Raw genomic sequence first — 27,959 nt, 5'->3', positions numbered from 1 at the left:
CAGATTTCAATGTACATTTTTACTCTAAAATATTTTTATTCAAAAGTAATACAATTAAAAAATGAAATACTGAGGAAAGACAAAGTCATCTATTTTCTGCCGTACCAGCCTACTATAACCACAGTTGGTAATTTGATTTACTTTGACATCTTTTTATGACACATCAAAACATATAACCACATGTGAAACCATGATCACATTCTTTCATTGTTTTGTATCTTGCTGTTTTCATTTAACATTTTCTCATGCTTTTCATATTAATTTTTAATGAGTATATACAATACCATTCATAGATATCTGATTATTGACTACTTACCTAGACTAGGGGACAGCAAACTATGGCCTCAAATTTGTAAATAAAGTTTTATTGGAACACAGCCATGCCCACTTGTCTATGGCTGCTTTCATGCTTCAAGTAGCAGTATTGAGCAGTTATGACGGTGTGTTATACAAAGCCTAAAACATTCACTTTCTGGACTTCTAAAGAAAGTGTGCTGACTGCTGCATGAAACTTGTAAATGACTTATAATTTGGGCTATTAAAAGATAATGTTGGGCCAGGGATTTAGCTCAGTGGTGCCACCCCCTGCCTCACAAGCAAAAGGTCCCAAGTTCAATCCCTGGTACCAAAAAAAACGGTAATATCACTTGGAAAATCTTTGTGTATGTAATTTTTCATACTTTACCAATTTAATAAAAGTAGAGTAACTGGTTCTAATTAATACAGACATTTTTAGGGCTGACATTGTCCCTTACTCTCTCTTAAAATCTTCTAGCTATGCTATGACAAGGACTGTGGTGGTAAGAATGGGAAGGAGGACCAGTACTCTTCTAGGTAGCATTTCTCTGGTCCCTGTTAATGCAGGTATGTACATTTACACTTTTTATGAGCATAGTTTCAGTTCTGATTTAAAGTCAACCAAACAGGGTAGTACAGAAACAGTAAAGTACAACAGGAAAATAAACCAACTGAAAGAAATCTTTTACTTTCTATGAAAGATGAAAATGCAGGCAGAAGTAAACTTTTCACTGTCAAAGTGCATCCGAAGTGCCACTCAAGCTAGCGAGAGGGCAAAGGCACTGGGAGAGCTGAGTGAGGAAAAGAGGTGGTAGCTTCCGCAATGACCTAGCAGTGGCGGCTGAGAAAGGGGTGACAGAAGACACACACTCTGAAAAAGCCTCGACTTAACCTGCGTACAGCTGCACTTCAACTGTCTCTATGAAGAACGTTCCTTAGCAGCTACTCTACTTTTTTGAGTACTGCAAATTCTTTTATCTGGGCAAGTTTTATTCTTCAGAAAGAAAAATTATGGATGGGACCAACTAAGTCAACCCTGAGATAAAATCTGAGTCGGTCTCTGAGATAAAAGATGAAGCAGGCTGATGGGTCTCAAATCCAATCTCTCATGAATGAGATAAGCACCAAGAAGTGTAGATGTCATCTTCTAAGGGAAATATTCTGGAAAATAAAGGGGAAAAATATTAGGATGGACCCTTTACCTAGCAAATAGTGAATTTACAAGCAAAATCAGAGACACTTAAGATAATTATCCCAATTATGTCAACAAAGTATGTAAAACATTTAATTTATTAAAATGTTCCTGTCAAAATGTCAAAGAAATTGGGCCAGGGATTTAGCTCAGTGGTTCTGCCGCCTGCCCTGCAAGTGCAAGGACCAGAGTTCGATCCCCGGTACCAAAAAAAAAAAAAAAAAAAAAAAAGTCAAAGAAATTAATATTTCCTAAATAAGTGTTCTTTTGGTTGAAACTATTACTAGCCTTTACATTCAACTTCAATTACTCACTAAATAATTAAACAGCAACTTCATGAACTATTCTGGGGAACTATGAAATTCTCCATACAGAAGGAGAATCAAAGTACTTTTGTAAAAATAGTTACGAAGATGTTACTTTGTAAAAAAAAAATAAGCAGTTTTATGAAGTAGGAAAATCAAGGTTTTTTTTTCTTGAAATTTTCATATGGTAAAGGAAGAAGTTCTATGAATGGTTTGATTTGCACTTAAAATCATGTCATAATTTTCTTCTTTTTCCACTGTTTATTGTCAGTCACTTCAAAACTGACCTGAGGGTCTGGCAGCATAAATCCATCAGTAAGTTTATAATAGACTATTGTAGAGTCAGACTCCACTATGGCCAAAGTAAAAGACATCGGCAAATCTGGATCACCTTGCAATTTTCGAGATGCCTTCAAGATCTCTCTTATCCTAAAAATAAATAACAGATTTAGGAGCCACGGTCCTCCGATTAGTGATAATAATAATATACTGTAAAATCTTGAAAAGGTAGGTAATTATGCTAAGGAAATGTCTGAAGGCTCAATATATACATTTAAAGCTGACTTCTCTCATAGTAAATAAGGGCTATCTATTGACTTCCAGTCCTTTACAAAAGCATTCACCTCCCTCTCCTGATCAACTGTTTAAGAACTTACAAAACCGGGCACTTAACAGGGTTTTGTGTATGTAGGACCATGGGTACTAATTTTTTAATTTTCCAACTTGGGATCTTATAGTGAAACAAGTTGTATTCAGGTTTATTATTTTAAAAAATAGACGGCAATAAGTATTTTCCTCATGTTTTTACATGGGGCTTATAATTACTACCTTTAGAATAAGATTACTGTAAGGATCAGTGAAGTAGCATATACAAAAGAGCTTTGTAAAATGTCAAGTCCTCACTGAATACAAGTATTAGTACACAGTGGCTACACTAGCTTTGCTACTTTACCAACTGAGACATAATGTGTCCCCCTCCATGGTTATTGTTAAAAACAAATACTAACCCAAACATACTAAGCTATACTGTGCTATTAGTGTTAAGTATAGAAAATATATAATTTTTGAAATACGTATCCTGAATTGCTCAAAACTGACTTAGTCCTTAAACAATAATTTCCACCTATGTTGAGTTGCAGGACAGTGAGTTAGATTCTGTTCATATAAGTAGCTCAGCTTAGAGATTCGGAAACATTCAGACATTAATCAGAAACTTCATTACTCAACACTGATGAGAAAAAAAAAAAAAGACAGCATACTCTGCCTATTTCATCAATGCAAACCTTTTAGTAAAAAGATTTTTCTTCTTTAAAAGTAGCAAACTAATAGTCATAGAAAAGATCAATATTATAGACTGTCCATCTTGAATTTTTTCTACAAAGATGAAAAACAACAAGCTGGGCATGGTGGTGCACACTGCAATCCCAGCAATTTGGAAGCTGAAGCAGGAGGGTCACCATGAGTTCCAAGCCGCCCTGTACAACACAGCTATTTCAAGGCCAGCCTGAACTACATAGCAAGACCTTAAATTTTAAAAAAAGAGGAAAACAGACTGTGAAGTAACTAAAATTTTAATATATCTAAATCTTCTGTTGTCAGTACTTATCCCAGTTACTTCTTAGTATGCAATATACATAAAACTCAGTACATAATACACATAAAACCACTGCAGTGCCACAAGTTAAATATAATTTCTCTGAACATCTCTAACTGGTAGACTATGACGAGAATGGAACACAAAAGAAGGGAAAAACCTTGTAAGACAACTCTACACATTTTTCTGTTACTCAGTATTGTTCAAATCAAGAGGGGAGCACGGGTGTAATTTTTCCTAAGGTAAACTGTATGAGACTCTAACTCATATACTGAAATTTCAGATAGAAATTTCCATCTCATTCACTGATCTTCTTTCAACCTCAACTGAATATTTTGTTTTCAAAGGTATTTAGTATAAACAGCAAAACATTTTCAGACTTACTCAAAACGCTCATGTGGGAGACCTTAAGGTTTGAAAATTAGCTTAGCCTTGTAAAGGGGGCTTTGTTTTCAGAGTTGAGGGAAATCACTGTCAAAAATGAAATGGAAGTTCCCATCTCTGAGCGCATGTTTACACTTGGTAGTGGGGGGGGGGGGACTAGGGATGAATCTTCACAGTAATGACAGGGCAAAACAGTTTATCTGCCTCTGTTACTTAAAGCACACTTGAGAAGTCTTACAAAGTTTCTTGTTTAGGATCTTTTCTAGTCTATTTTTCAACATTATCTTTCCCCATTCAAAAGCTTTCTACTTTGTTTCCTTCATAGGATACTGTATAAACTCATAAAAATGCTTACCCTACCTTTAACAGATTGTGTTTCTTAATCCATTAATAATATTAACAACAAAAACGTTCTTAAGTTCCAAGTTCTAAAGTTCTCCTTAAAGAATCATACACAATTGTAAAGATGCCAAGAATGGAGAAGTATTAGTAGAATATTATACATAATCTCACTTTGTCTCCAGTAAAATTGAAATCTTAATTTATAAGGCACAGAAATCTATATGTGAAAATGTCCTGTATATTAATAAGAAGAATTTCAATTTTTCAATTCAGTTAAATCTTAAGGGGAAATAAATCACATCTAAAAAAAGAGATACATCAATAATAACCATAGCTGTTAACAGTAATAAATTTTGATGTTCATAGCAGATGCTTCCTTCTTATAACTGTTCATAGATGAGTTTTACATACTAAAAAAGAAAGGGGTGATTCTAAAGCTTAATATAGCTAACTTGACAAATGTGATGCAAACACATAGTGAACGAAATTTAGCTAATTAATGTCCTTAGTCCAAGCTACTTAAATGCTTAAGTCTTAGCATTGATTTTTCTATAATGATCCTAAAACAGAGACTAAGTAATCTCTGGAAATTTACACTGAGAATGAGAAGTTGAAGAAAATACCACTTTAAGCTAAATATCTTGTTAAAATAGAGTGCATCATTAAAATTAGTATTAATTTCAATGCACAGAAGGTAGTATTTTCTGCCCTCAAATGGCCAAATTGGTACATGTTGCAGCCTTATCAATAAAAGGCACCAACTCCTTAATCTGCTTCATCATGATATAAGTAAATGATACACCATAATACAACTCTGAAACACAATGCAAAATTAACTCAGTACCAGAAGCACCAAAGAGGCCGTATTCATCTACAAGGTCAGTCCCAAAGAAGAGTTTCATGGATAACAGAGTGCCCCCCAACCTTGGGAGTCATGCCAAGAAAAAAAAAAATTTATAAAAATCAAGCAACTGTAATCTCAAGGGGATCTGTTGAACAAGCAGTGCCTATGTGGCTATTCACCTCAGTGGGGAGTCAGTCTGCTAAAATAAATTTGGGTCTTTTTTTTTTAGGGTAAGACCAAAAATGATGTTTAAAATTGAAAGAAGCTGCCAAAAGTGGAGGTTTTTACCAGCAAGCAATAGATTTCTCCAACAGAGGTAAGTTGAGGACTCACATACTGATGTAAAAAGAAGCCAAGTAACAGACATCATTTTACCAGTTACTATACTTCAGGCCTCAAATTAGTGGTCATTAAAGAAATTTAGAGTACTATAAACATAAATTTATAATAAAGTCTATGCTTTCAGAAATAATTTTAAATTACAGGAAAATAATAATGGAGCATCTGTCAAGAAAATATGTAGCATTTTAGTACTAAAGCCCATAACAAAGAATATCTCTAGTAATATCCTGAAGAAATCAGTTCTTGCAATCTTTTATTCCACTGTTAATATAGTCCTTTTTCCAAGATGAAGAGGATCAAGAGATTAGGGGAGGAGACAAAGAAAAAAAGAATTGAGTGTGTTATGTACATGTACCAACTCCCCAGAAGGAATGTAATCATTATATAACACAAATATGTATTAATAAAAATCAAAAACTGGAAAAAAGAAATCACAAATTTAAAAATAATAAGATACCACTCATCATACCAAATACGGTAACTAAATCCCTCCTAAAAACTATCATGATTCCAACTATGTAACATTCTGGAAATGTTGAAACTACAGGGAAAGTGAAAAGTTCAAAAGCTGCTGGGGTAGAGGCTCAGAGTGAACAGAATGAACAGATGAAGCACTGGAGATTTTTAGAGCACCGAAACTATTTTGTATGCAATTGCAGATATTTGACATTACGTGTTTGTCAAAAATCATAGAATTATATAATACAAAGAATGAACCCTAATGTCAACTATGAGCTTTAGTTAATAATGTATCAATGTTAGTTTATTAGTTAAAACCAATGAACATATTAATGCAAGATGAAATAACAGGAAATGGTGACTGGGGCTTATGTGGGAAATCTTTGTACTCCCTGCTCAATTTTTGTATAAATTTATAGTTGTTCTAAAAAATAGTCTCTCTCTCTCTCCATTTTTTTTTTTTTAATGATGGCCAAGGTTTTGACCTGAACTTCAGAATGACCGGCTGCCATTTACTAACATGTGGAAACTGCAGAAGGAGCAAGTATAGGGGCAAATCAAGAGTTCTGTTTGGACAGGCTAATTGGTGATGCCTTTTAGACTGCAGTGGAGATGTCAAGTAGACAGTTAAATGAATGCAAAGTTCAAAGTATAGACTGAAGAAGAGATACAAACTTGGGGGACATCAACTACTGAAATTTTAAACTGTGAAAACAGCTTAGAGTGCTTTAACAATTAGAGGCCACAACCTTGAAAAGGTTCAGCAAAGGAGTTGAAAAAATGACAAGTGAAAAAGAAAGTTATGTAACCTCCTCAAATCCTCAAGTGACACTCTTGCACTAAGAGGTGATCATCTATATCCTCACGGATTTGTATGTTTTAATTTTAATTAGTATTCACTACAGAAAATAGGAACAAGCATTACAATTCTTAATATTGTGACTCAAATAATTTGCCCTTCTTTGTTTCAGTATATACTAGTGTTTCCTAGAGATCTTGGGCAAAACCCTTGATTTAACTTTCTCTTACGTTTGACTTGTTTAACACCTTAATAAGTCTTCAAATTCCTTAATCACTTAATTCTACCAGATTGCTTCTTCTGAATTTGCTTCCTATAAGGTGGTTACTCTTTAAATATTCTTTCCCTATCTCTCCTTTCCACATTCTCCTCACACACACACACACACACACACACACACACACTCACTCTCTCTCTCTCTCTCTCTCTCTCTCTCTCTCCCTCTCCCTCTCTCTCCAAGACTTTCTCGCCAGCTGCAGGCAGTTACTCCCTTTGCCATTACTACATTCCCAGTGTCTTACTTTTCTCATCGCTAGGACAAAATACACAACACCCACAACTTAAAGGAGGAGAGGTTTGTTTTGGCTCTCAGCTTCATTCCATGGTCAGAGGGCTCCAACACACAAATGGATTGGTGGGAGAGACTTCATGGAAGAAAGCTGCTCATGTCATCCTAACTAGAAAGCAAAGAGACAAGAGAGGAGCCCAAAAGGGAGACACACCTTTCCAGGTCATGCCCCAAGTGACCCACTCCAACTAGGCCCCACCTCCTAACAGTAAGTCAGATACAGCTCCCCTATAATCCAGTTACCTTTCAAAAGCCCCATGTCTGAACACGTGAGGCTCTTAGGGGACATCTAGATCTAAACCATAACACCCAGTCACAATAAACTATGTGCAATTTTCAGGCTCTCTTATCCCTCAGTACTTTGTTCATGTTATTACTCCTGCAGGAACATATATCCTCATTTCTGTTCTGTATTAAATGCCTACACATATTTCATACAACTTGTCCTCCAAGAAGCTTCCACAGACTCTCCCACCTCCTACTCTACCTCTAAAGATTTCCCCTTCTGCAGTCTCCCTCAATGCCCTATGTATATCTTTCACTACATTTATCACACTGGAGATTAATAGCTGTCCATCTCAGTTCTGGACTGCAAGAATCTTGTGGGCAAGATCTGTGATATTTTGTACTCCTTGAGAATAGGGATCCAATAAATAAATGAGGAACTTAGAAAATAATGAGGTAATCTGCAATTTACTTTTTATCGTCTCCCAAAACATGCTTATATTTTGCTCCTAGTCTATAATTATATACATATTCATTATAATGCTTAAAGAAAAGTAAAATTATATACACATACAACATTTTCACTGAAGGGTATATCATTTTAACATAAGACTGGTAAATAAAATTTTAATTTTCCCCACACACCTCAGTGTTTTAAAATGTCAATTCTTCTTATTCTCCCCATAAAAATACTAGTGTAATAGATTTGAAAATAAATAATTAAACCATTTATATTATCTGGGTAACTACTGTGATATATTACTGTGACAACACAAATAGCTAATAAAATATTTTTAAAGTAATTATGTCCTTTAAAAAAAATTACTATTGACAGTATTTATTTATTTATTTGGTACCGGGGATCGAACTCAGGTATCTGTGCTTGTGAGGCAGGCAGCGGAACCTCTGAGCTAATTCCCTGGCCCTATTGACAGTATTTGAAAGCTATACTGGGATAAATTAAGTCTGACAAAGAGAAAAGAACTGCATTTCACTTAACTCAATGTAGGAAAAAGGAGAATATATTCTCCACAATATTGAAAACAATATTTTGCCAAACAGGATATAATATACCTTTACAAACTAAGCACTAGATTTTAAAAATCAGAGTCTAAGAACCATTATTTTGGCTCCAATGATCACTTCTTACATGTATTGAATTGTTTCCACTTTTCTTGAGCAGTAAATTTCTTTAACTGTACAAGAATCTTGCCAAAAAAGTCTTGATCAAACCAAAAGACAAAACTTCCTTGACTTTTATCTTTATGGCTGCTGAACTAGCAAATGAACAATCTGGAATATGAAATGTTGAGGTTTTGGGTTTTTTTTTTTCCTAATTTCTAGAACAATACTCAGACTGAAAGAGATATTAAGAAAAGAACAATCTGGAGTACTATTTTCTCACATAAAAAATGGTGTAAAGGTTACCAGTCTCCACAAAATAAAACTACTAATTTGTGGCAAGAATTAAGATGGTCACTGGAGAGGTTCCATCCTCACATCCACTATCCTCCTCTGCCACAGAGAGGAGACTGCATTTATATTTTAGCCAAGTTTGAAAGAATGAATGATCCAAGGATATTACTACCATCCTTGGTAGCAAAAGAGATTAATAGATTATTTTTTTAAATGGTGTATTAATTGCTCTTGGGTTTTATGATTGAATAAAATATTTCACTTTGCTCAGATTTTTAAAACATATAACTATGGGTAAGCTTTAAATATGTCAAGTATGGTTTCAGTTTTTATCCCCTTTCTGCTGTTCTTAGAAGGAAGTAATTTGACCATTGAAATTGGGAGACCAAAAATATATACATACACTCATAGTCAAAACATAGAAAACTTTTTTTTTTTAATTTGGTTTTTTGAGACAGGGTCACACTATGTAGTTGAGGTTGTTCCTGAACTCACTATGTGGCCCAGGATGGCCTTGAATTCACAGTGAACCTACTGCCTCAGCCTTCCAAGTACTGGGATCACAGCCATGTGCTACAATACCCAGCACAGAAAGCTATTTTTTTCTCATACATGGGGCCTTTGTGTAAGTCACTTAAGATATTTTCTTATATACAATTACCTATAATACCCATTCTATTTCAGAAACTTATAATACTATTATCCCAATTTTGGTATAAAAGACTTCTCCCACTTAGAGTGTTCAACAAATACCAACGGCAAAATGGTCCAAAGACAAGCTATTTGAACATAAGTTTGACTTTATCTCCAACTTCGGGACTGAAAAATACAGGTCCCTGCCTTTAGTTGGGACTCTCTTTGTTGTCTCATCTTTAAATTGATCAGATCTTTTTGACTTCTATGAATCCATGAATATGATTTCAGATCTTCACTGTGTCTTGGGAAAATGTACTCCTACATTAGAGGCATTTACCTAGGTTGTTACATGGATTTACTTGAGCAGAAAGCCATCTAAGGAACTTGCCATATGGATATAACTTCCAAATACATAATATGGTTTTTCATAATACAAACTAAAAAAAAATTTTTTTTTTGCAGTACCAAGGATCGAACTCAGGACCTTGCACTTGCAAGGCAGCCACGGCACCACTGAGCTAAATCCCTGGGCCTAAACTAAAATTATTTTATATTAGTTTTGGAAAGCATTTAGATAAAAGAAAAATATATGTCCTTTCCCTCAAGAAACACTAGCAATTAATCACCCTATACTCCACAGCTTAATTTTCCCACCAATAATCAGAAATGGGTATTTTACCAATTTTATCCTCACACTGGAAATCAGTGATTAGCATTAAATCAATATTTTCAGAAGGACTAGTATATACAAGACGTTCTAGGACTTGAAAAATATGACAAATGTTTTAACTCTGATCAAAATATATACTAACAATTCAAATACACATTCACCCTGTAATGGAATCTGTCTGCTTTCATGCCAGAAACTATGTTTAAAAAAAAAAAAATCAGGTCCAGAGCCTGGGAAAGTAAGTGGGAAAAACATTAAAAAGAAAAAAAGAGAAATTATTCAGGCATTTTTAGAAATGCACCCAGATCCACAGCAACATTAACATTGCTCTAAACAGCTACCTTTTAAGGAATCAGAAAATACTGTATACTGGGGCGGGAATTTAGCTCAGTGGTTCCGCTGCATGCCTCATAAGTGCAAGGTCCTGAGTTTGATCCCCAGTACCAAAAAAAAAAGAGAAAATACTGTATACTATAACACAATAAAACAAAAACTAGAGAAAATAAACCTTGCAAATACATATTCCAGTCTGCCACTCAAGAGTCAAACAGCAAAACAGCTATTGAAATGGTTTTTACTGATATAGAAATCGTCTTCACTAGCAAAATGTCTTATGACTAAGTTGTAGTCCAGTTTTACAAACAACAGATTCTAAAACTTGGGAACATTAATAAGGAGACAGTTATCAGGCTCTGTAAATAATACTGAATTGTATCTTCTACAAACTGCCCACTACTCTGTCTCTCGGGTTTTATATGCTATCCAGCTTCCCTATTAATAAAAATGCTATTACTTAAAGGTTTTAAGGAATACAATGAATTTAACAAAGAGCACTCTATACTCACGCAGTTAAGCAGCAAAAGCCTAGGGTGCTTTTTATAACCAATGTGCTACACAATATGTGGTAAGCAATTTATTTCTAGTAAGCACCAGAGTTGCCAGGTCACTTTTTAATATAAAATTAATATTCCTGATGATATATCATCAGTCTCATCACTCACATTTTAACATGCTTTCTCAAGTGAGTGTCAAAATAAAGTTAGAAATAATAGGTCCTGGGAACAGTATTTGGGCCCAAGACTCTGTTATTATAAAAGTAAGAATAGTGGCTACTTTTGTGATGAAGAAGTTATGGGAAGGGGTTCTGGGATGGCTGGAAAAGGTCTATTTCCTGACTTGGTCACAGTTCCAAGGGTTGCAGAAGTTTGCCTCGTGTGTGTGTGTGTGTGTGTGTGTGTGTGTGTGTGTGTGTGGTTTTTCATATCTGGTTTTACTCTGTAATAAAAGATTTTTAAAACTCCAATACAGTAAGAAGAACTCTAACAGCTAGGACATCTTGGTACAACTCACTTTTTAAAATACTGTATCTCCTGGAAGCAGTAACCATACAAATAAAATCATATTTTTAGTCTCAGATTTTTATAGGTAAAATTGGGATTAAGATAAATAACTTTTAAACCACTCAGGATTTTAGTGACAATGAAATCAGAATACATTTGTGAAAGTACTTTGAAATACTGTACATACTCTACAAATGCAAAACACTCATAATCACATAGAAAAATTTATAATACTACTTCCATGCTTAAGCCCCATCAGTGACACAATCTTCTTAGCAGTCACTTTCCCGATGCTGTTTGTGGAAATCTAGGACTCTCTAGGCATCCTTCAGGAGAAGGAAACCAAGTATGGTTGTACAGACAAGGCCTTGCACAAGGATGCCTGGCACAAGAGGGCCTGAAATTTGCCCTTCATCGTTCGTCAAGACTTGAACACCAGTGAAGGGACTTTTTTCTTTGTATACCCAGAGGGAACACCCTTTTTCTAATGTGCTCAAAGACACTCTATGTGCTAGCTGTGGCCCTGTTCAAAGGCTCCCCATGAATGAAGTATCTTCTTTTCGGCAACCAAATATATATATACACACTGCTAAGAAGCTTCTACAAAGTTAAAGAGATACCACAGATAAACACATTGCCTTGGTCACCATGGCATCCCCAGCACCTAGATCATTCATTACCTGATATATGAGAGTCACGCAATAAACACTATGTAGAGATCAAAAAATTCAAGGAGTATTATCTGACAAATAATGATATTAAAAAGTGAGCACAGAATACAATTATTTCTGTAGATGCCTTATTACGGAAAAAGTAAAAACTGTGTAATGTCTACACACACACACATACACACACACACACACACACACACACACACATATATATTTTTTTTAATTCATGGCTGCCTTCATCTCTTCCCACCCAAATACTTTTAGGATTTGTCTCAATGAATTTCTTCTTTATTTAAGGTAATCAAGGACTCAAAGTCAATAATTTTCTTCTCTGTGTTACTAATATAGGAAAATTCCTATGTTAGCCACAAAAGTTTGAAGTTGCAGCATTACTGTTAGATATACAATATTTTATACTACAAAGTACACTGAACTAAAATAGTAGTATGTCCACTGTTTAAAAACATAGCTCCCATTAAAGACTGAGAAATCACATGCACATAAATCTCTATTTGTTAAGTCATCTGCATATTTTGATTAGAGAAAATGTTAAGCTCTAAAAAGCATAATAAATCTAGTGTGGATGAGTCTTCATTTGTACTATTTTCTATATATTATTCTACTGCATAATATAATTGTAAATATAAATATAAAACAAGACACAAGACTTAAGCCTTATGAGTTACTGAATACAAGAATATATAAATTACTTACAAAATTATCATTCCAACTAATTCTAATTACAGAAAAAAAATCTTATTAAAGCTAGAAAAGCACTAATTACCAATTGGAAAATTTTAGAAATTAATACTGAATACAAATTTACACTTATAGACTTGGGAAATCATTTTGATTAAAAGAAGCTACTGTTTTCATTTCATTCATTTCATTTTCTAAGATTAATTTCAAATTAATCTGAAATTAATGCTGTTTTCTATACAAACAAATATAACAGTAATACTAGCTAGGATAATATTTATTACAGTAATGAAAAGACAAGAAGAACGAGTTTTAAGGAATGAATTATTGAGTCTCTTATATGTAGAAAGGCTTAGAAATCATGCTAGTAAAAATCAGAAAGTACTAGAGATCAAATCTGCTGTCAACTCAATCAACTATCAGTGACTCTCAGAAAAAACTCAGTGAGAAGACTCTCAAAGAAGCATATGAACATCATGATATATCAAGAAACTATTCTCATTATGAATTATACATAAAAATATTTTATAAAAATCTGCAAATTTTTTCAGTACACCTATATCATGTACTCATAATCTAAATTCCTCAATAAAAGATAAGGACACTGAAACCCAGAGACATGAGGTATATTGTTAATTATCAGCACCAATGTCAGTGACCTCATTTGGATGCTCCTTCTACTAAATCACTAGGCATTCAGTCATAGTGAACTAGAAAAAAACAAGTATTTATGAAAGTTATTCATGCTGGAATTTAAGGTGCTCTGTCTAGCCCACTTATATGGATACCAAAGTGCAGCTATGTTTCATGTGACCTTTCTTCCTACACCCTACTCTGCTAAGGTACTCTCTTCCTGTTTAATACCACACTCTTGAACTATACTCTTGAATCTAACCCTCCCTATCTCTCAACAATTTTGCTCCATCAGTAATTACCTTCTCTATTTTCAGTCTTTCAGAAGAACAACTCACATGATAGCTGTCTTCCCTCAGAGCAAGCAAGAGAATTCCCAAAAGTCAGAGCCTTGTATAACCTAACATTGGAAGCCACATCCCATCCTTTTTGCTAAATTGTATTCATTAGAAGCAAGTCACTGGGTCTAGGCTACACTTAAGGGAAGAGAATTACACAAAGTTATGAATACCAGAATGCTGGCTTAAAAGACACCACCTCAAAGGCTGACTGCCATATCACCTAAAGAACAACAGCAGGCAAGGACACTTGCTAACTAGGTGCCAGAACTTCTTATAAAGGAAGCAATTAATAAGATGTGGTAATGGCACAGGATAAACAAATTGACTAGCGGAATATAATAGAGAATCCAGAAACAAATAAGTGCATAAATGAAATTTTGGGAAATGATAGGGTGACAAGATAAGTAACAAGGAAAAGGAGAACTATTCCAAATGGAGGTAAAAAAGTAGTTATCCATATAAAAAGTGTGGTCCTAACCTGCTCTTTCACCATTTAAAAAATAAAACCTTAAAACTCTCAGTAAAAACATAGGTAGTAATTTTTTAGTCCTTACAGAATGATATTGATTATAAAAGATATAAGATTCAAATTAATAAGCTATTCACTAAAATACCTTTAAAACAGGGCTGGAGATTTAGCTCAGTGGTTCCTGCGCCTGCCTCGCAAGCGCAAGGTCCTGAGTTCAATCCCTGGTACCAAAAAAAAACCCCAAAAAACCTTTAAAACAGTAAAATATAGATTTAAAAACTGGGAAACATAGTCAACAAAAGTCGACTGTCAAAAAATAAAGAAAGAAACATACATTGGAGGAAAGATAGCCTCATTAATAAATGGTGTTGGCAAAGTGGTTATCCACATCAAGAAGATTGAACCTGGACTCATAACTCTCACCACGTCCTAAACTCAAATAAAAATGGATCAAAGAACTCAATATTAAAACACAAACAATCTACTGGAAGATAAAGTAGGTAAACTCTTGAAGTCAAAGGCATAGGCAAGGACTTTCTGAACAGAACGCAGTTGCACTTGAAATAGTACTACTGAGAATGAACAAATGGGATCATATCAAATTAAAAAGCTTTGCACAGCAAAAGAAACAACCAGCAGAGTGAAAAGACAACCTACACAAGGGAGAAAAAACTGCCAGCTATTCCTCAGAGGACTACTATCTAGAGTTTATAAATAACTGAAAAAAAAATCAGACCACCAAAATAAAAGACCCAATCAAAAAACAGGCAAGTGAAATGAATAGATACTTCACAGCAGAAGTACAAATGGCCAATACTTGAAAAAATGCTCCACATCTCTGGCAATTAGAGAAATGCAAATTAAAACAACACTGAGATTCTATCTTACCCTAGAAAGAATAGCCATCATCAAAAAAAATCAAATAATAACAAATTGGCAAGGGTGCAGAGATAAAAGCTAAGAATATAACTAGTACAACCCACTATGGAAATCAGTATGGAAATTCCTCAAAAAAAGAAAACTAGAAACTCCATGTGACCCAGCTATCCCCCTTGTCGGTATCTTTCTGAAAGAATTAAAGACATCATATTACAGTGATACACACATACCCATTTTTATAGCAGCATAATTCATAATAGCTAAATCTTGGAAGTGGCTTATATGTCCATCAATAGATAAATGGATAAAGAAAATGTGAAATTTACATGAAATAGAGTACTACTCTGCCAAAAAGAAAGATAAACGAGTCATTTGTAGGAAAATGAATGCACCTTGAGACCTTAATGTTAAGTAAAATAAATCAGACACACTAGCTTATATATCACATGGTTTCTCTTATATAAGAAGCTCAAATTATAAGTAAAGAGCAAAACAAAAGACAGATAATAGGAAGTAAGGAGATAGATCTTTCTCAAATGGGAATAACATCAAGAGCTGGAGGGACAGGGAAGGAAGAGATGGGGAGGGAGATGAAAAAAGGAATTAAGATGTGTTATGTACATGTATCAATATCATACAAGGAATGTAAACATTATGTACGGCAGACATGTATTAATAAAAATAAATAAATAAATATGATTTCATAGAAAAAAAGAGTAAATAAAGAACTCACATAAATTAATGAGGAAACTAAAAACAACCCAACGGGCAAAGTATATGAATAAGCACTTAAGAGAATAAACACATAAAGAAACACTCAAGATTATTAGTAATCAAAGAAATACAACTTAAAACCACAGTGGGATAATCCATTCAACTGGCAAAAATGAAAACATCTGACAATACCAAATATTGGAGACAGTACAGCTCCAAAAGATCTTGTATACATTGCTGTTACAAAGTAAACTGAGGAACCACTTCGGAAGCACTGCTGGAAATTACTGTATCTTCTGATGTTGAATATTAGCAACACTCCATCATTAGAAGAGTAAATGTGAAAGCCACAGTACAATCACACAATGGGATACTATACAGCAGCCCTGAAATGCACAAGGATTAATTTCAACAATATACAGTAATATTGAGGGTACAAGGTAAAACCTAAAAGATTATATACTTTTTTTTATAAAGTTAAAACACTTGAGATTAAACAATTCCTACTGAATATGAGATTCGGCATGACAATTTCCTCAGGTCTGTGGAAGAAGATAAAGGAGAGATGCATAAGATTAGATGTCAGTTACTGTTAAAAACCTAGTTTTTGTGGTGGTGGGCTTTGAGTATAGTTATTACATTAAAAATAAATAAATAGCCTGAACTAATGAGAGTGTGTCATGAAATAAAGGTATGTTTATATAAACTGTACAGCTAAATTTTTAAAAAATGTTCCACAAGCTGCATGAAGCATTTTTTTATTTCAGTTTGCATGTTAATCACACTCTTCAACAACTCCTATAGCAAGTATAATTTGTATCACATGCTGCATCTTCTCTCTGTTGTTTCAAATGTAAAGGTCTTACTACCGTCCCAAGAATATAAATATTTCCGACTTTCTTAAGGATCTGTTAAATTAATAGAAAAAGCACCTACTAACCTGTTATGGCTGAGGGAAGCAGAGATGGATATAGGCACGACCGTCTGTGACCCTTCACCTTCTATCTCAGTACCAACTAGGCAGATGAGCTGGAGTTCTGGTAATCCTACACAGTTTACTTCATGCCAACTTTTACCTGAAAGAGTGTCATTGAGTGGACAATAATGTTTATCAAAAATAAAAGATAAAAATTTCAAACTTCTACCTAGTACCCAGCTAAACAAATTTATTTATAATACTACCTCCTTTTTTTTTTTACTTTTCTAGTCTTTTCTGTTACCTAGTTATTCCCAATGTAAATGAATGAATAATATAAAATTAACTGGCAAAATTAATAGCAAGTGAATAAATGGTTGCTTCTTAAATTTTAACAATGCTATATTCCAACCCAACTCCTCAAACTCCCACCACACCCTGGTAACAAAACAATATAAACAAACAACTTACTCTCCATGAGGTCCAGGTAAACCAAGAATGCTATATATACTTGGGTGGCATCTCCTATATCTAATTCCATCATTTCTAAATACTGAAAATCAAAATGTAATTGTCAAATAGAGAAGGAAGAATCTCAAAATTGTCTTTTAATAAACAAGATATACACATGTATATATTTTTATATAAACAACTATCATCTAGATTTAGAGGAAGTTAAAAGGCAATGTAAGATCTGATCTGTCTCTCTAAAGAATTTACAATTGTGAGAGTAAACATATACTACACAGCATCTTCCCACCAGTGTCCATGGGAGGTTGGTTCCAGGACATCCTACCTTCCATAGGTAACAAAATCCAAGAATGTTCAATACCCTGATATAAAATACTATAGTATTTGCATATAACTAACGTATGCAATACTTCCATATATTTTAAATCATCTATAGATTACATATAATACCTAATACAATATAAACTTATCTAAGTAGTTGTTATATGCATTGTTTAGAGAAAATAACAAGGAAAAAGTCTACACATGTTCAGCACAGATGCAATTTTTTTTCAAACATTTTCAATGCAAAGTTAGTTGAATCTGAGGATACAGACCTCATGGACATGGATGGCTGAGTGTACCTATAATTTTAGGTAAATAACAACATATGACAATGATTAAAACCATGTAAGTCAGAGGAATTAAGGAAGGCTGGTTGATGAATGCTTCATGACATATGGGATAGAAGTGAATTTTGTAACATACATATTTGAGTAAACAGAGAAGTAGAGTTATAGTGCAGGTAGTCACACAAAGGTGGGAATAAGCCACACATACTCAGAAACCAATAAAGAAATCTCTCTGCCAGGAATAGGTAAGTTTTTAATAGAATTTTTGTTGGGATATGTTAATAGGGAGCCTGTACTTACCTGACCTCTTACTGCTTATGGAAAGAGTCTCTAGAATACCATTCTAACCTGTCTTTCATTTCTCACTCAAGGGCAGGGAGATGTCTAATTGTTGAATTTTAAAGAAGCAAACTGCTGCTTCTTTCATACTTGCTGGCAGGCATGAAAGGAACATTTTTCAGCAGCCTACCCCTGCAGAGGAAGCCCAAAACTGCCCAGATTTGTCAGTAAGGGGATAAACAGTGTGATGAAGTGGTGAGCCATTAATCAAATCTGCACAGGAGTAGATGTGAAGTCACCTTCTCCCAATACCTTAATGGTAAGTGGACAGGTGTAGAAGAGGGGTGTCTGACCCAAACCGCAAATGGATTAAAAAAAAAACAAAACCTCAAACGGACTGAAAAAATAATTTCAGGTTAGGTTAGAAAAATCTTTGTGGTCAAGCTTTAAAGCATGGATTTATCCATAAGGAAATAATTAAGATTTCTAAACTGGAGAATAGTATAATAAAAGTGGCATCTGCAGATGGAAAATCTGATACCATTTTACTGAATTTCCCAATACCATTTTATTAAGCAATTTTCTAATTGAATAATAAGAAGAAAGAACTGGAAAATACCCACTATTATTTGTTTTTTTCTTCTATTTTGTTTTTGTTTTTGTTTTGGTACCAGGGAATTGAACCTGGGACCTTGTGCTTTCGAGGCAGGCACCGGAACCACTGAGCTAAATCCCCGGCCCTCTTCTTCTTCTTCTTCTTTTTTTTTTTTTTTTTAAGTCAATTGGATCCTTCAAGAACAAAAATCAAAAGGAAGATTTGGTGATCAGGGATTATGTAGCCACTGACTTAAAAAAGAAAAAGAATCTGCACGTAACATTAAATCTGTTACTGTTCCATACTTACATAGTGCTTTCAATACGTCTATACACCTTATAAAAATTACTAATCCTCTGAGATAAGTGTTACTATTATCTGTTTTTTATATAAAGAAACAGGCATAATGGAATAAAGCAAAGAAATCGAGGCAGAATGAGATCAAGCAAGTCAAATCAAACCACAAAGCTGGTGACAGAACTAAAATTCGAACTCAGGGAGCCTGAATCTGAGTTCTTGCTCATTCTTTTTCTTTTTATGGCACTGAATAACATTTCCATGCCATTGTTTCCTTTGGGACAGAATGAAAGGAACAGAACTGGAAGATAAAATCAAGCAAGAAAAGATTTTTTTTAAGGTTCACTCCAGATTTTTTCTTTTCTTGACTGCTTTTAGATGATTATCTATGGATTACTGTTCTCAAACAAACGAGTGCAATTCTACTACAGTAATGAACCAGTCTGGTCAGCGAGTCCTACAAAACTCACCTCTCCATTCACTGTTTGGGGAGCTAATGGTAGAGGCAAAAATTTTCCAAGCAGAAGCAAACAAAGGGCTACCTTTATCTCCCTTGCTGGTAACACAGAAAAATATTCACAATATGACTAGCTTTTCCTTTAGCAAGAACTTACTCAAATTTTCCCAGAAATGTGGGAAATTGGGAATCTCCACCTGTGCAGAAGCAAGGTGCACACTCTGGGCCTAAGGCTACCTTGTAAATGTTGACTGTGCTTAAACCTTTATCCTTGGGGCCTCCAAGGTCTCATCCACGGCCCAGGGTCTTGCAGTTAGTTACTGTAAGGATTAAATACATCTCAGAAAGGAACTCTTTTCTAGACACCAAAACAGGTACTAGTGGAGAGCTTGGGGTGTGTGTGTGTGTGGGGGGGGTCCTTCGGGTTGAGAAAGGAGGGGGGTTGATGTCTTGCCCTTTAAGAATTAATTTGGTGAGGGCCTAGGAAAGGTGTCAGAGCCACGGTTCAAATCATTTAAACAAATGAAAACTCTACTGCTTGTGGCTTGCGGGTGCGCACACGGGCGCCCTGGGAGTGGGCGTGGACGTGCCAACCCCAGAGGTAGCGCAACCCAGGTGCTCCACCTGAGGTAGAGTCCGAGACCCGCGCCCTGGTCCTTTCCCGCCTCCTGACCTTAGGATGGGTGCCCATCCAGGCGTCCTCCGGGGCCCACGAGTGAGCGCCGCCGCCACTGCGAACACCACGCGGGTCCAGGCAGCTACAGCCCGGGGTAGGCTCGGAATCGCCGCGCTCCTCCATGCCGGCAAGGGCGGCGCGCCAGTGTGCACTCGGACCGCAGCCCGACCAGAAGCAGGGGTGCGCTCGCCCGGGTTCCGCTTCCGTGCCGCTTGCAGCCGCGCTCGGAAGGCTCCGACCCAGGGAGGAAAGCTAGAGCAGACTCTCGCTGTAACGCTGGGAGCTGCGCGCGCACAAATGCACACTCATTTCTCCGGTTTATTCAAATCTGGGCAGACTGTAAGGTGAAGGTTCGAGTGTCACTCTAAGCCCAGAAGCCTTTAACCCCCCTTAAGTCAGTGCTGCCTGCAGTTCTCTTAGAAAGTGGGGGGCATTTGACTCCCCTTTGCCTTGAACAAGGAAGCCTTGTTCGGTGCTCTGTCACCAAAGTTTAAAGTAGACCCATACTACACCTTTCAAGATCCGAGGAAACAAGAGTTGTTGAGTGAGTGGTTTGACGTGATCTGGAAGCTAAGGACAGAGTTTTAGAATGGCAGGTAGGACCTTGTAAGCATCTTTGGCTTCGCTATAGTGAAACAGGGAGCCGTTGGAGGTTGATTTTTCGTAAGATCCTTGCAACTGATGCATTGACAACAGACTGGAGGGCTCAGGGTAGGAGCAAGGAGTGGTTGAGGGGTGGTTAAGGGGCTATTGCACTAACCAGGGAAAGAAAGGACTCTCACAAATTTAGTAGGATAGAACTTTACTTCCAAACATGATAGAACAAGAACCTACTGTTGAAACTGACAGATCTAAGTATTTTAATGTGACGATTATAACTATTCTTAATGAGATGAAACATGTTTTCAGTGGATGAGAGAATCTCAAAAGACAAGAAGAAAATCTCAACAAAGAAAAAGAAAAAACTTTTAAAACCAAGTAGACATTCTGTAACTGGAAATTATAACTTAAGACTTTTTTTTTTAAAAGCTCACTGGGTGATTTTTAATAGCCGAAAGGAAATAGCAGAGGAAGAAGTAATTGAGTTTAAAATTAGAGCAATAGATACCATCCAGAGCAATAGAAATCATCCAAAGTGAACTACAATGAGAAAGATGAGTTTTAAAAAATTAACAAAGTCTCAGAAACTTGCTACATCATATTAATCCAACATACATGTAAATGGAATAATAGAAATAGAGTAAGGCTCAAACTTTTGAAATAATGGCCAGAACTTCCCCAAATTTGGTTAAAGACAGAAATGTGGCAATACAAAATGCCAAATGAACAACAACTAAAATAAACTCAAAGGAGTCCTCACTGTTTCAAATTGTTGAAAGTCAAAGAAAAAGAGAAAATATCAATGCATCAGAAGAAACATAGTCTATTACACATAAAAAGCCATGCACTAAGATTCCAAAGTTGTCACTGAATACATTGCATTTGACTAAAATCATTAACCTTTCCCTCCTCAAAGCAGCTACTGAGTCTCAAAGAAGCAAATGGCATTGAAATTAGTAGGCTTATTGAAGCGTTGAACACTGACACTGATTCAAGTGAGAAGTGAATAAATCTTTCTCTCTGACTCCTGAAGATTAAAATCAGTTTGGATGATGCTATTTATAGAAGCATTAGGAGCCTTTTGTTGCTAGTCTGAATGGAAGGGAAATTTTATAAATCAGAAAGGAGATCTAATAGTATCAGATCCTATATGAACAAGGCCTAAATATCTTCAAGGAATGATTTTCAGCTTAAATTTAAGAAAAAAAAGGAAGAGTCAAGGGTGGTGTTAGGGCACCCCAGAAGGATGAAGAAAGAATCATAAACTCAAAAAGCAGCAGAGGAATGCCATGCTTTGGCAAATAGATTAGGTGCTTTTGCTTAGAAAAAAGCATGATATATTCAAGCCTAAATATTAAATTCTTCTGACTTTCAATGTCACTTTAGGAGTTAGACAATGAAAATGTAGTACCTCTTGGCTTCCAAAGTAAGCAATAAAAGGTTTAAATAGGTCTTGCTGATGGCAAATGGCTAAGAACAAACACAAGTATGAGGACACTTAGAAAACCTAGTATTTAAATTATAGAATCAAGGTGCTATTGTGGCAATCTAAAGTGAAATTCACCAAAGAACAGGGTTGAGTTTCAGCTTCTGGAAAACTGAAGGATTTCTCCTTTTGTAAATATTTCAGTAGTTCACTATAGTAGAGAACTAAAGTGATTAGGAAAAAACTCAGTAACAACAAATAAGATTCTCTCCTGAGTATACTATATTTAATCAAATTCTGTGTAATCTAGCACTTGCTGCACTGATTTCTCAACTTGATATCCTGAGCCAGACCAGTTTATTCCTGTAAAAAAAAGTCTGTAATGTTTAGGCAGAGATGTATTAGTTCAGTTACAGTCTCAAGAGGAAAAGGAAACATGGAATTGTGATGCAAATCTTTAGTGTGTTAAAAAAAAGAAAAAGAAAAAAGAAAAAGCTTTTCCAACGTATTGTATCAGACAATTATCTCAAGTTGGAAAATTAGAGATAACATTCAAGATCAACTTTTGAATAATTTTGAATAAGCTAATGAAATTAGCTTTTCCTATATCTTATTCATTTGGGGGGCACAAACCATACAATTTGTCATTCTGGTTTCCAGAATTGATGAGAGTTAATTCTTCTAGTATAATATTTAGAAAGCTGTGATATGTTACTATGCAAATCTATGACCATATTTGAGGAATCTCTATCATGTGGAAAAAAATAGAATATTCCAGATACTATTCTATTTTTTTCCATAAATTTACCAAGGCAATCTGAATTTATGAAATCAGGATGTAGTATATTTTAATTTTTAAGGCTGCTTACATTTAGAACAAAACAACAAAAGTAAGGTACCTAAAAAAAGGCAATCAAGATCTTTACAAAGAACATTGTGCATGTTATTGAAGATTAATAGACAGGACCTAAAGGTCCTGAAGGACCTCTCTCTGGAGAAAAAGATTAATTATTGTAAAGATGGCAATTTCCCCTAAGTTGATCTATAGATTCTGGCAATCCCAACGAAAATTCCAAAAGACAAATTCCTGATAGATTCCTAACACTTGATCAGCTGGTTGTGAAATGTAGGAATATAGGGCCAAAAATAACCAAGACATTTCTTATGAACAAATGGAGAGAATGTCTTATAAAGATCTTAAATTAAGAATATGTGATATTGATACAGAGGCGGGTAAGAAACATCAATAGAACAAACTAGAGAGCCGAAGAACCAAAGAACAGTCCCATACAAGTATGAACAGAGGTGAAGTTGCAGATGTGGGAAAGGAAGAAAAGAAAGGATGATTCAACAAATGGTACAGAGGCAAACATTTTTAAAGTTTTAGGAGAAAATATAAAAGAATAATATATGATCCCCAAATAGAGATATATTTCTTAAACAAAACACAAAAAGCGTAAGCTGTATGAAAAAAGTTTGACAAATTTAACTATATTTCAATTAAGAATTTCTGCCACAAAGAGAGTGAGGTTTTGGAAAAGATGTGGAGAGGGCATCTAAGCATGTCGTTGAAAGAAAATATACAGAACTTCTAAGAACCAATTAGGAGACAAAATGAAACACCTCTTAAGGAAAAAAGACAAATAGCCAGCAAACATGAATTCATGCTCAAGAACATGAGTTAGGTGTGAAAATACAAATTGAGGCATAGCAATCCATCAGATTACCTGCCAAACACAGGAGCTGGTTGAAAAGAAGAGCAAAGGGAAGACACACAAAGTTATGATCCATCAAGTCAACTCCCAGCTACCAATCCCAGAGCAATATTTTAAAAATGAACTTCTAGTACCCATTAATGGTTGCAAAATAACTTGAATAGGTAGGGTATAGTTTTGTAGAAGGAATTATTTAAAAATGAATATATAGCTTAAATCAACCACTTGAATGGGTCCCCCAAAACCCCTACCATCAAAAATGTTAGTCACTAAAGAATATATAAGGTATGATTTAATTTACATAAAATTCATGTATAGTAGCATTATTTATAACAGCCCCCAAATGAAAACATCCTAAATATCTATCAGCTAAAGAATATATAAGAAAAATGTGGTATGTTCACATAGTGGAATGTTTTTTGGTAATAGGAAAAAAGTACTGCTACAATGTGGATCCAAGTTTAAAAAAAAGGAGCCAATCATAGTGGATCACATAGTCTACAATTCCATTTGTATGAAATGTCTAAAATAGGCAAATCCATAGGGACAAAAAAATAGTAGTTTCCTGGAGTTGGAAATGAGGGGGCACAAAGACAGAGAGAGAAGAATTGGCTCCTGTGGGTGGGAAAGGCTCAAATCTGCAGGTTAGGCTGGTAGGAGGAAGGCCCAGGAAAGAGTGGATGGTGCTGCCTTGAGTCCAAATGCATGATTCCTTCTTTCTTTGGGGATCCCATTCTTTTCTTGTAAGCCTTCAATACCCTGGACAAGGCCCACCCACATTATGAAGGGAAATCTGCTTTTCAAATTCTACTGATTTAAATGGTAATCATATCTGAAAAAAATCCCTCACAACAACATCTATACTGATTTGATCAAACAATAAAACACTTTAGCCAAGCCAAGTTGATACACAAAATAAACCATCACAGGAAGTAAAATTATAAACAAAATTTTAAAACTGATTAAAATAAAATTCAGTCTAGTGCTCATCTCTGGATAGTAGAGCAAAGTATCATGACAAAAAGGGACACACAGAGCCCCCAATTAATGGTCATGTTCTGTTTCTCAAGGCAGGTACTAGGTATGTGGACATTCATTTTATTAATAGTATTTTAGCTAATGGCTTACACATGTGTTCATTTATAATGTATTCCATGTTTATAAAATGTTTTATGTTAATTTTTTTCTGGACTACAAAGGGATAATAAGTTGGCATTTCTGTAAATAAAGAGTTGCATATATGCATAGAAATAAAAACTAGCTTTGCAAATATGAAAAGACATCAAAAGCAATAGTTCAAAAAATGTCCCATCTCTCTAGGCATTTAGTAAACATCTGCTTTCAACGTATGTACTATATGGAGCCTCACTGAAGAAGACTGAGTACAACTCACACAGAAAATATACAAAGTGAAAATGCCACTAAAATTACTTCAAGACCCACAGCAACCAGCCAGCAAACGGTGAGGACCTGGGCAGCATGGAACCCCCGCTCCGTCCGCATGCCCCACCCAAAATGACCAGCTTAGCCCAGCCCCCCACCCACCTCTGGCCTCCTGGCTGTGCTGCTACCTGGTTTCACACTACAGAGGCACAGGGGGTCATAAAGGCCATTGTCCTGAGCTCCAGAAGATAGAGGAGACGTGAACAACAGAAAGAGGGCCTCTCTCAGGCTCCTCGATGAAAACTGAAGCCCACTGGAAAAGTTAAGTGAATCTTTGCAATAAAGACACACCAGACCACCGTACTTGGTAAGTTGGAGGGATCATCACCTCCCATTGGAACCTGGACTATCTTCAGGGGTAGGGCAGCTGGAACCTTCAATAGAACCTTGCAGAGTTCAACCCTGCAGGAAGACAGGGAGCTCAACTTAGGACCAGCAGCCAGAAATCTGCCTGAATCTTACAGGTCTGCTACTGGCTTGCTGAGACTCATTGACTTGTATGTGCACATGGCCGCCCACGTTGTCTACTGTGACAGCAGAGACATACCCTGAAGGAGGCCCTTCATTTTTATTTTTTATTTGTTATTTGCAAAGTTTTTGTAAGACTGAACAACAGTTACTCCATCTTTGTAATAGGGCCCCAACTTTTTGCTTCTGTTACGGATCACCAGGTAGACATCGAGTTCCAGGGATGTGCTTATTGTTGTGCCAGGAAGGTCTGTTGTGTGCGTAGTGTTCTGTCATGCTCTCCCAACTCCATATCTGAATATGTTATCTTAAGGACAATCTGTAAAAGGTCTGTTTTATCTCTCTCCTCCGCTTTTGTATTTCTGCTTGCCAACTTCCCCTGAGACCCCCTATAAAAACAGCTTCAGACTCTGAACCAGTTGCCTCTCTAAGCTATTTTGCTTTGGGAGTGCCATCTGGCCAGACTAATAAAGGTCTGTTTTACTTTCCATCTTGTCCGGTGTGTTCCTTCCTGGGTGTTCTTCGCTGCATTCAGCTCCTTGGAGCGTTTGGTAAGGCCCTCAGTCTTACAGTTTTTTTCTCTTATTTTTTAATTTTAATTTTTAATTTTTTCTACTTTTTTCAAATTTTCATTTATCTCTTCTTTTTTCTCTTTTCTCTCTCTCTCTCTCTCTCTCTCTCTCTCTCTCTCTCTCTCTCTCTCTCTCTCTGTCTCTCTCTCTCTCATTCTCTCGCTGTACCACATTGTTTTTCATCTCCCTTTTTGTTCCTGTTCTGGGCCTAATTTGGATTTTGGATTTCTTTATTTTTCTTTTCTTTTTTCTTCTCTCTATTGTCATTAGTTTTAAAGGAAATTAAATAGTTTCTAGCCTCCCTATTGCTGTTAGGTTGTACTGTTCTCGTCTTTGTTCTTTCATTCTGCCTTTTCCTCTTGTCTTCAATAGTTTCTTAGAGTTTGTGTGATCTTCCTGTGTCCTCTGGCCTCTCTGCTAAACTTTCCCTATCCTTCTACTGATCTATCACTCCCTCCCCAACTCCTTCTAACTTCCATCCCAAAGGGTAAAGTTGCTATATTGAAGCGTTTATTCACTATAAACATATGTTGCACTGGTCCTCAATTTTGATTTAATTCACACAGTTAAAGGTGGTAGATTAATAACTACCACAAATTGTCATTTTCTAAGATGTTCTTGATGCTATGGTGTTGCTGATTGTATCACTTGGGCTAAGGTGTTGTGATTGCCTTCCTGGTGTAATGAAAATGAGATAGCCTCAGAGTCATTAGAGACTCAAAACCTAAAGACCAGCTATATCTGGAAGACACCTCTGAAAAGCAATCATTCATTCCACAAGGGTTCTAAATACAAGCAACAAAGACACTTACAATAAGCAATTTAAAGGATCAACCCAGGAATTAAACCAAGGACAGTACCACAAACAAAAATGAGAAGCCATTTAAGCAAGGCAGAAAACTCAGACTTCCACCCCACCAAAGGCAAATTCTGGGGGAAACAAGGTGGAAAAATATGATAATCAACCACGTGTACACCCTGAACTAATAGCACAGGAAGTAACAAAAGAGATGAATGAGGCTCTAGAAAAATTCAAAACAGAAATAATTTCCCAGATAACTACAGAGATGGTGAGCAGAGTGAAAGAAATGATTAGAGGCTGTAGAATAGAAACAGATAAAAAAAAATACATGAGCTCAGAACTATGCTGGAAGCCATGGATGTCCAGCATAAGAAATAAATGGAAACCATGATCACCCAACATAAGAAAGAAATGGAATCCATGAAACAGATTCAAACAGATATCCAGGAGATTGAAAACTTCATTGAAAGTATTCACAGCAGATTAAGGGAATGTGAAGATAGAATGTCAGATATAGAAGACAGGATTGCAGTTAGTGACCATGAAAACAGAGATTTCTTAAAAATAGTAACAGACCATGAGAAATCAATCTAGCAGCTGCTAGATGATGCAAAGAAGAATAACATAAGACTGATAGGAGTCCATGAAAAACAGGAGAAAGTACAATAGACATAAAAAAAAACTGTTCACAGAAGTAATGGTGGAAAACTTCCCAGACAGAGGGAACTGGACATACAGATAAGTGAGGCATACAGAATTCCAACTAGCCATGATCAAAAAAAATCTACATCTAGACATATAATGGTCAAGAT

The 27,959-nt window shown here is 35.7% G+C and overlaps 1 protein-coding gene and 1 long non-coding RNA gene across 2 annotated transcripts; one reads left to right on the top strand and one right to left on the bottom strand.

The window, feature by feature from the left end:
* Positions 1-12: 12 nt before the first annotated feature.
* On the bottom strand, positions 13-20,305 carry Tsen15 (tRNA splicing endonuclease subunit 15). Its single transcript, XM_004862799.3, has 5 exons — positions 20,119-20,305; positions 17,207-17,288; positions 16,760-16,895; positions 2,082-2,223; positions 13-1,458 (listed from the first exon to the last, which is right to left on the bottom strand). Exons 1-5 carry the CDS (start codon positions 20,242-20,244, stop codon positions 1,438-1,440), a joined length of 507 nt encoding a protein of 168 aa, XP_004862856.1. The 5' UTR covers positions 20,245-20,305; the 3' UTR covers positions 13-1,437.
* A 24-nt stretch (positions 20,306-20,329) lies between these two features.
* On the top strand, positions 20,330-26,261 carry LOC147823133 (uncharacterized). Its single transcript, XR_015444580.1, has 2 exons — positions 20,330-20,717; positions 25,183-26,261. It is a non-coding gene; the product is annotated as an uncharacterized LOC147823133 (long non-coding RNA).
* Positions 26,262-27,959: the final 1,698 nt, after the last annotated feature.

Source organism: Heterocephalus glaber, unplaced genomic scaffold (assembly GCF_053883595.1).
Source record: "Heterocephalus glaber isolate CG9 unplaced genomic scaffold, H.glaber_assembly_v1.0 deba00001600, whole genome shotgun sequence".
In the NCBI taxonomy this organism is placed as follows: domain Eukaryota; kingdom Metazoa; phylum Chordata; class Mammalia; order Rodentia; family Bathyergidae; genus Heterocephalus; species Heterocephalus glaber.
Note: the sequence above shows the minus strand (reverse complement) of the source record. Positions and strands in the feature narration are given on the sequence as shown.

What these genes read in the sequence shown, in the direction of transcription:
- Tsen15 (XM_004862799.3), bottom strand. Translation starts at nt 20,244, where the DNA reads ATGGAGGAGCGCGGCGATTCCGAGCCTACCCCGGGCTGTAGCTGCCTG. An exon ending in GGATGGGCACCCATCCTAAG is followed by an intron (nt 17,289 to 20,118) that starts GTCAGGAGGCGG and finishes TTTGATTTTCAG; the next exon opens with TATTTAGAAATGATGGAATT. An exon ending in TTATGCTGCCAGACCCTCAG is followed by an intron (nt 1,459 to 2,081) that starts GTCAGTTTTGAA and finishes TTTATTTTCCAG; the next exon opens with AATATTTCCCTTAGAAGATG.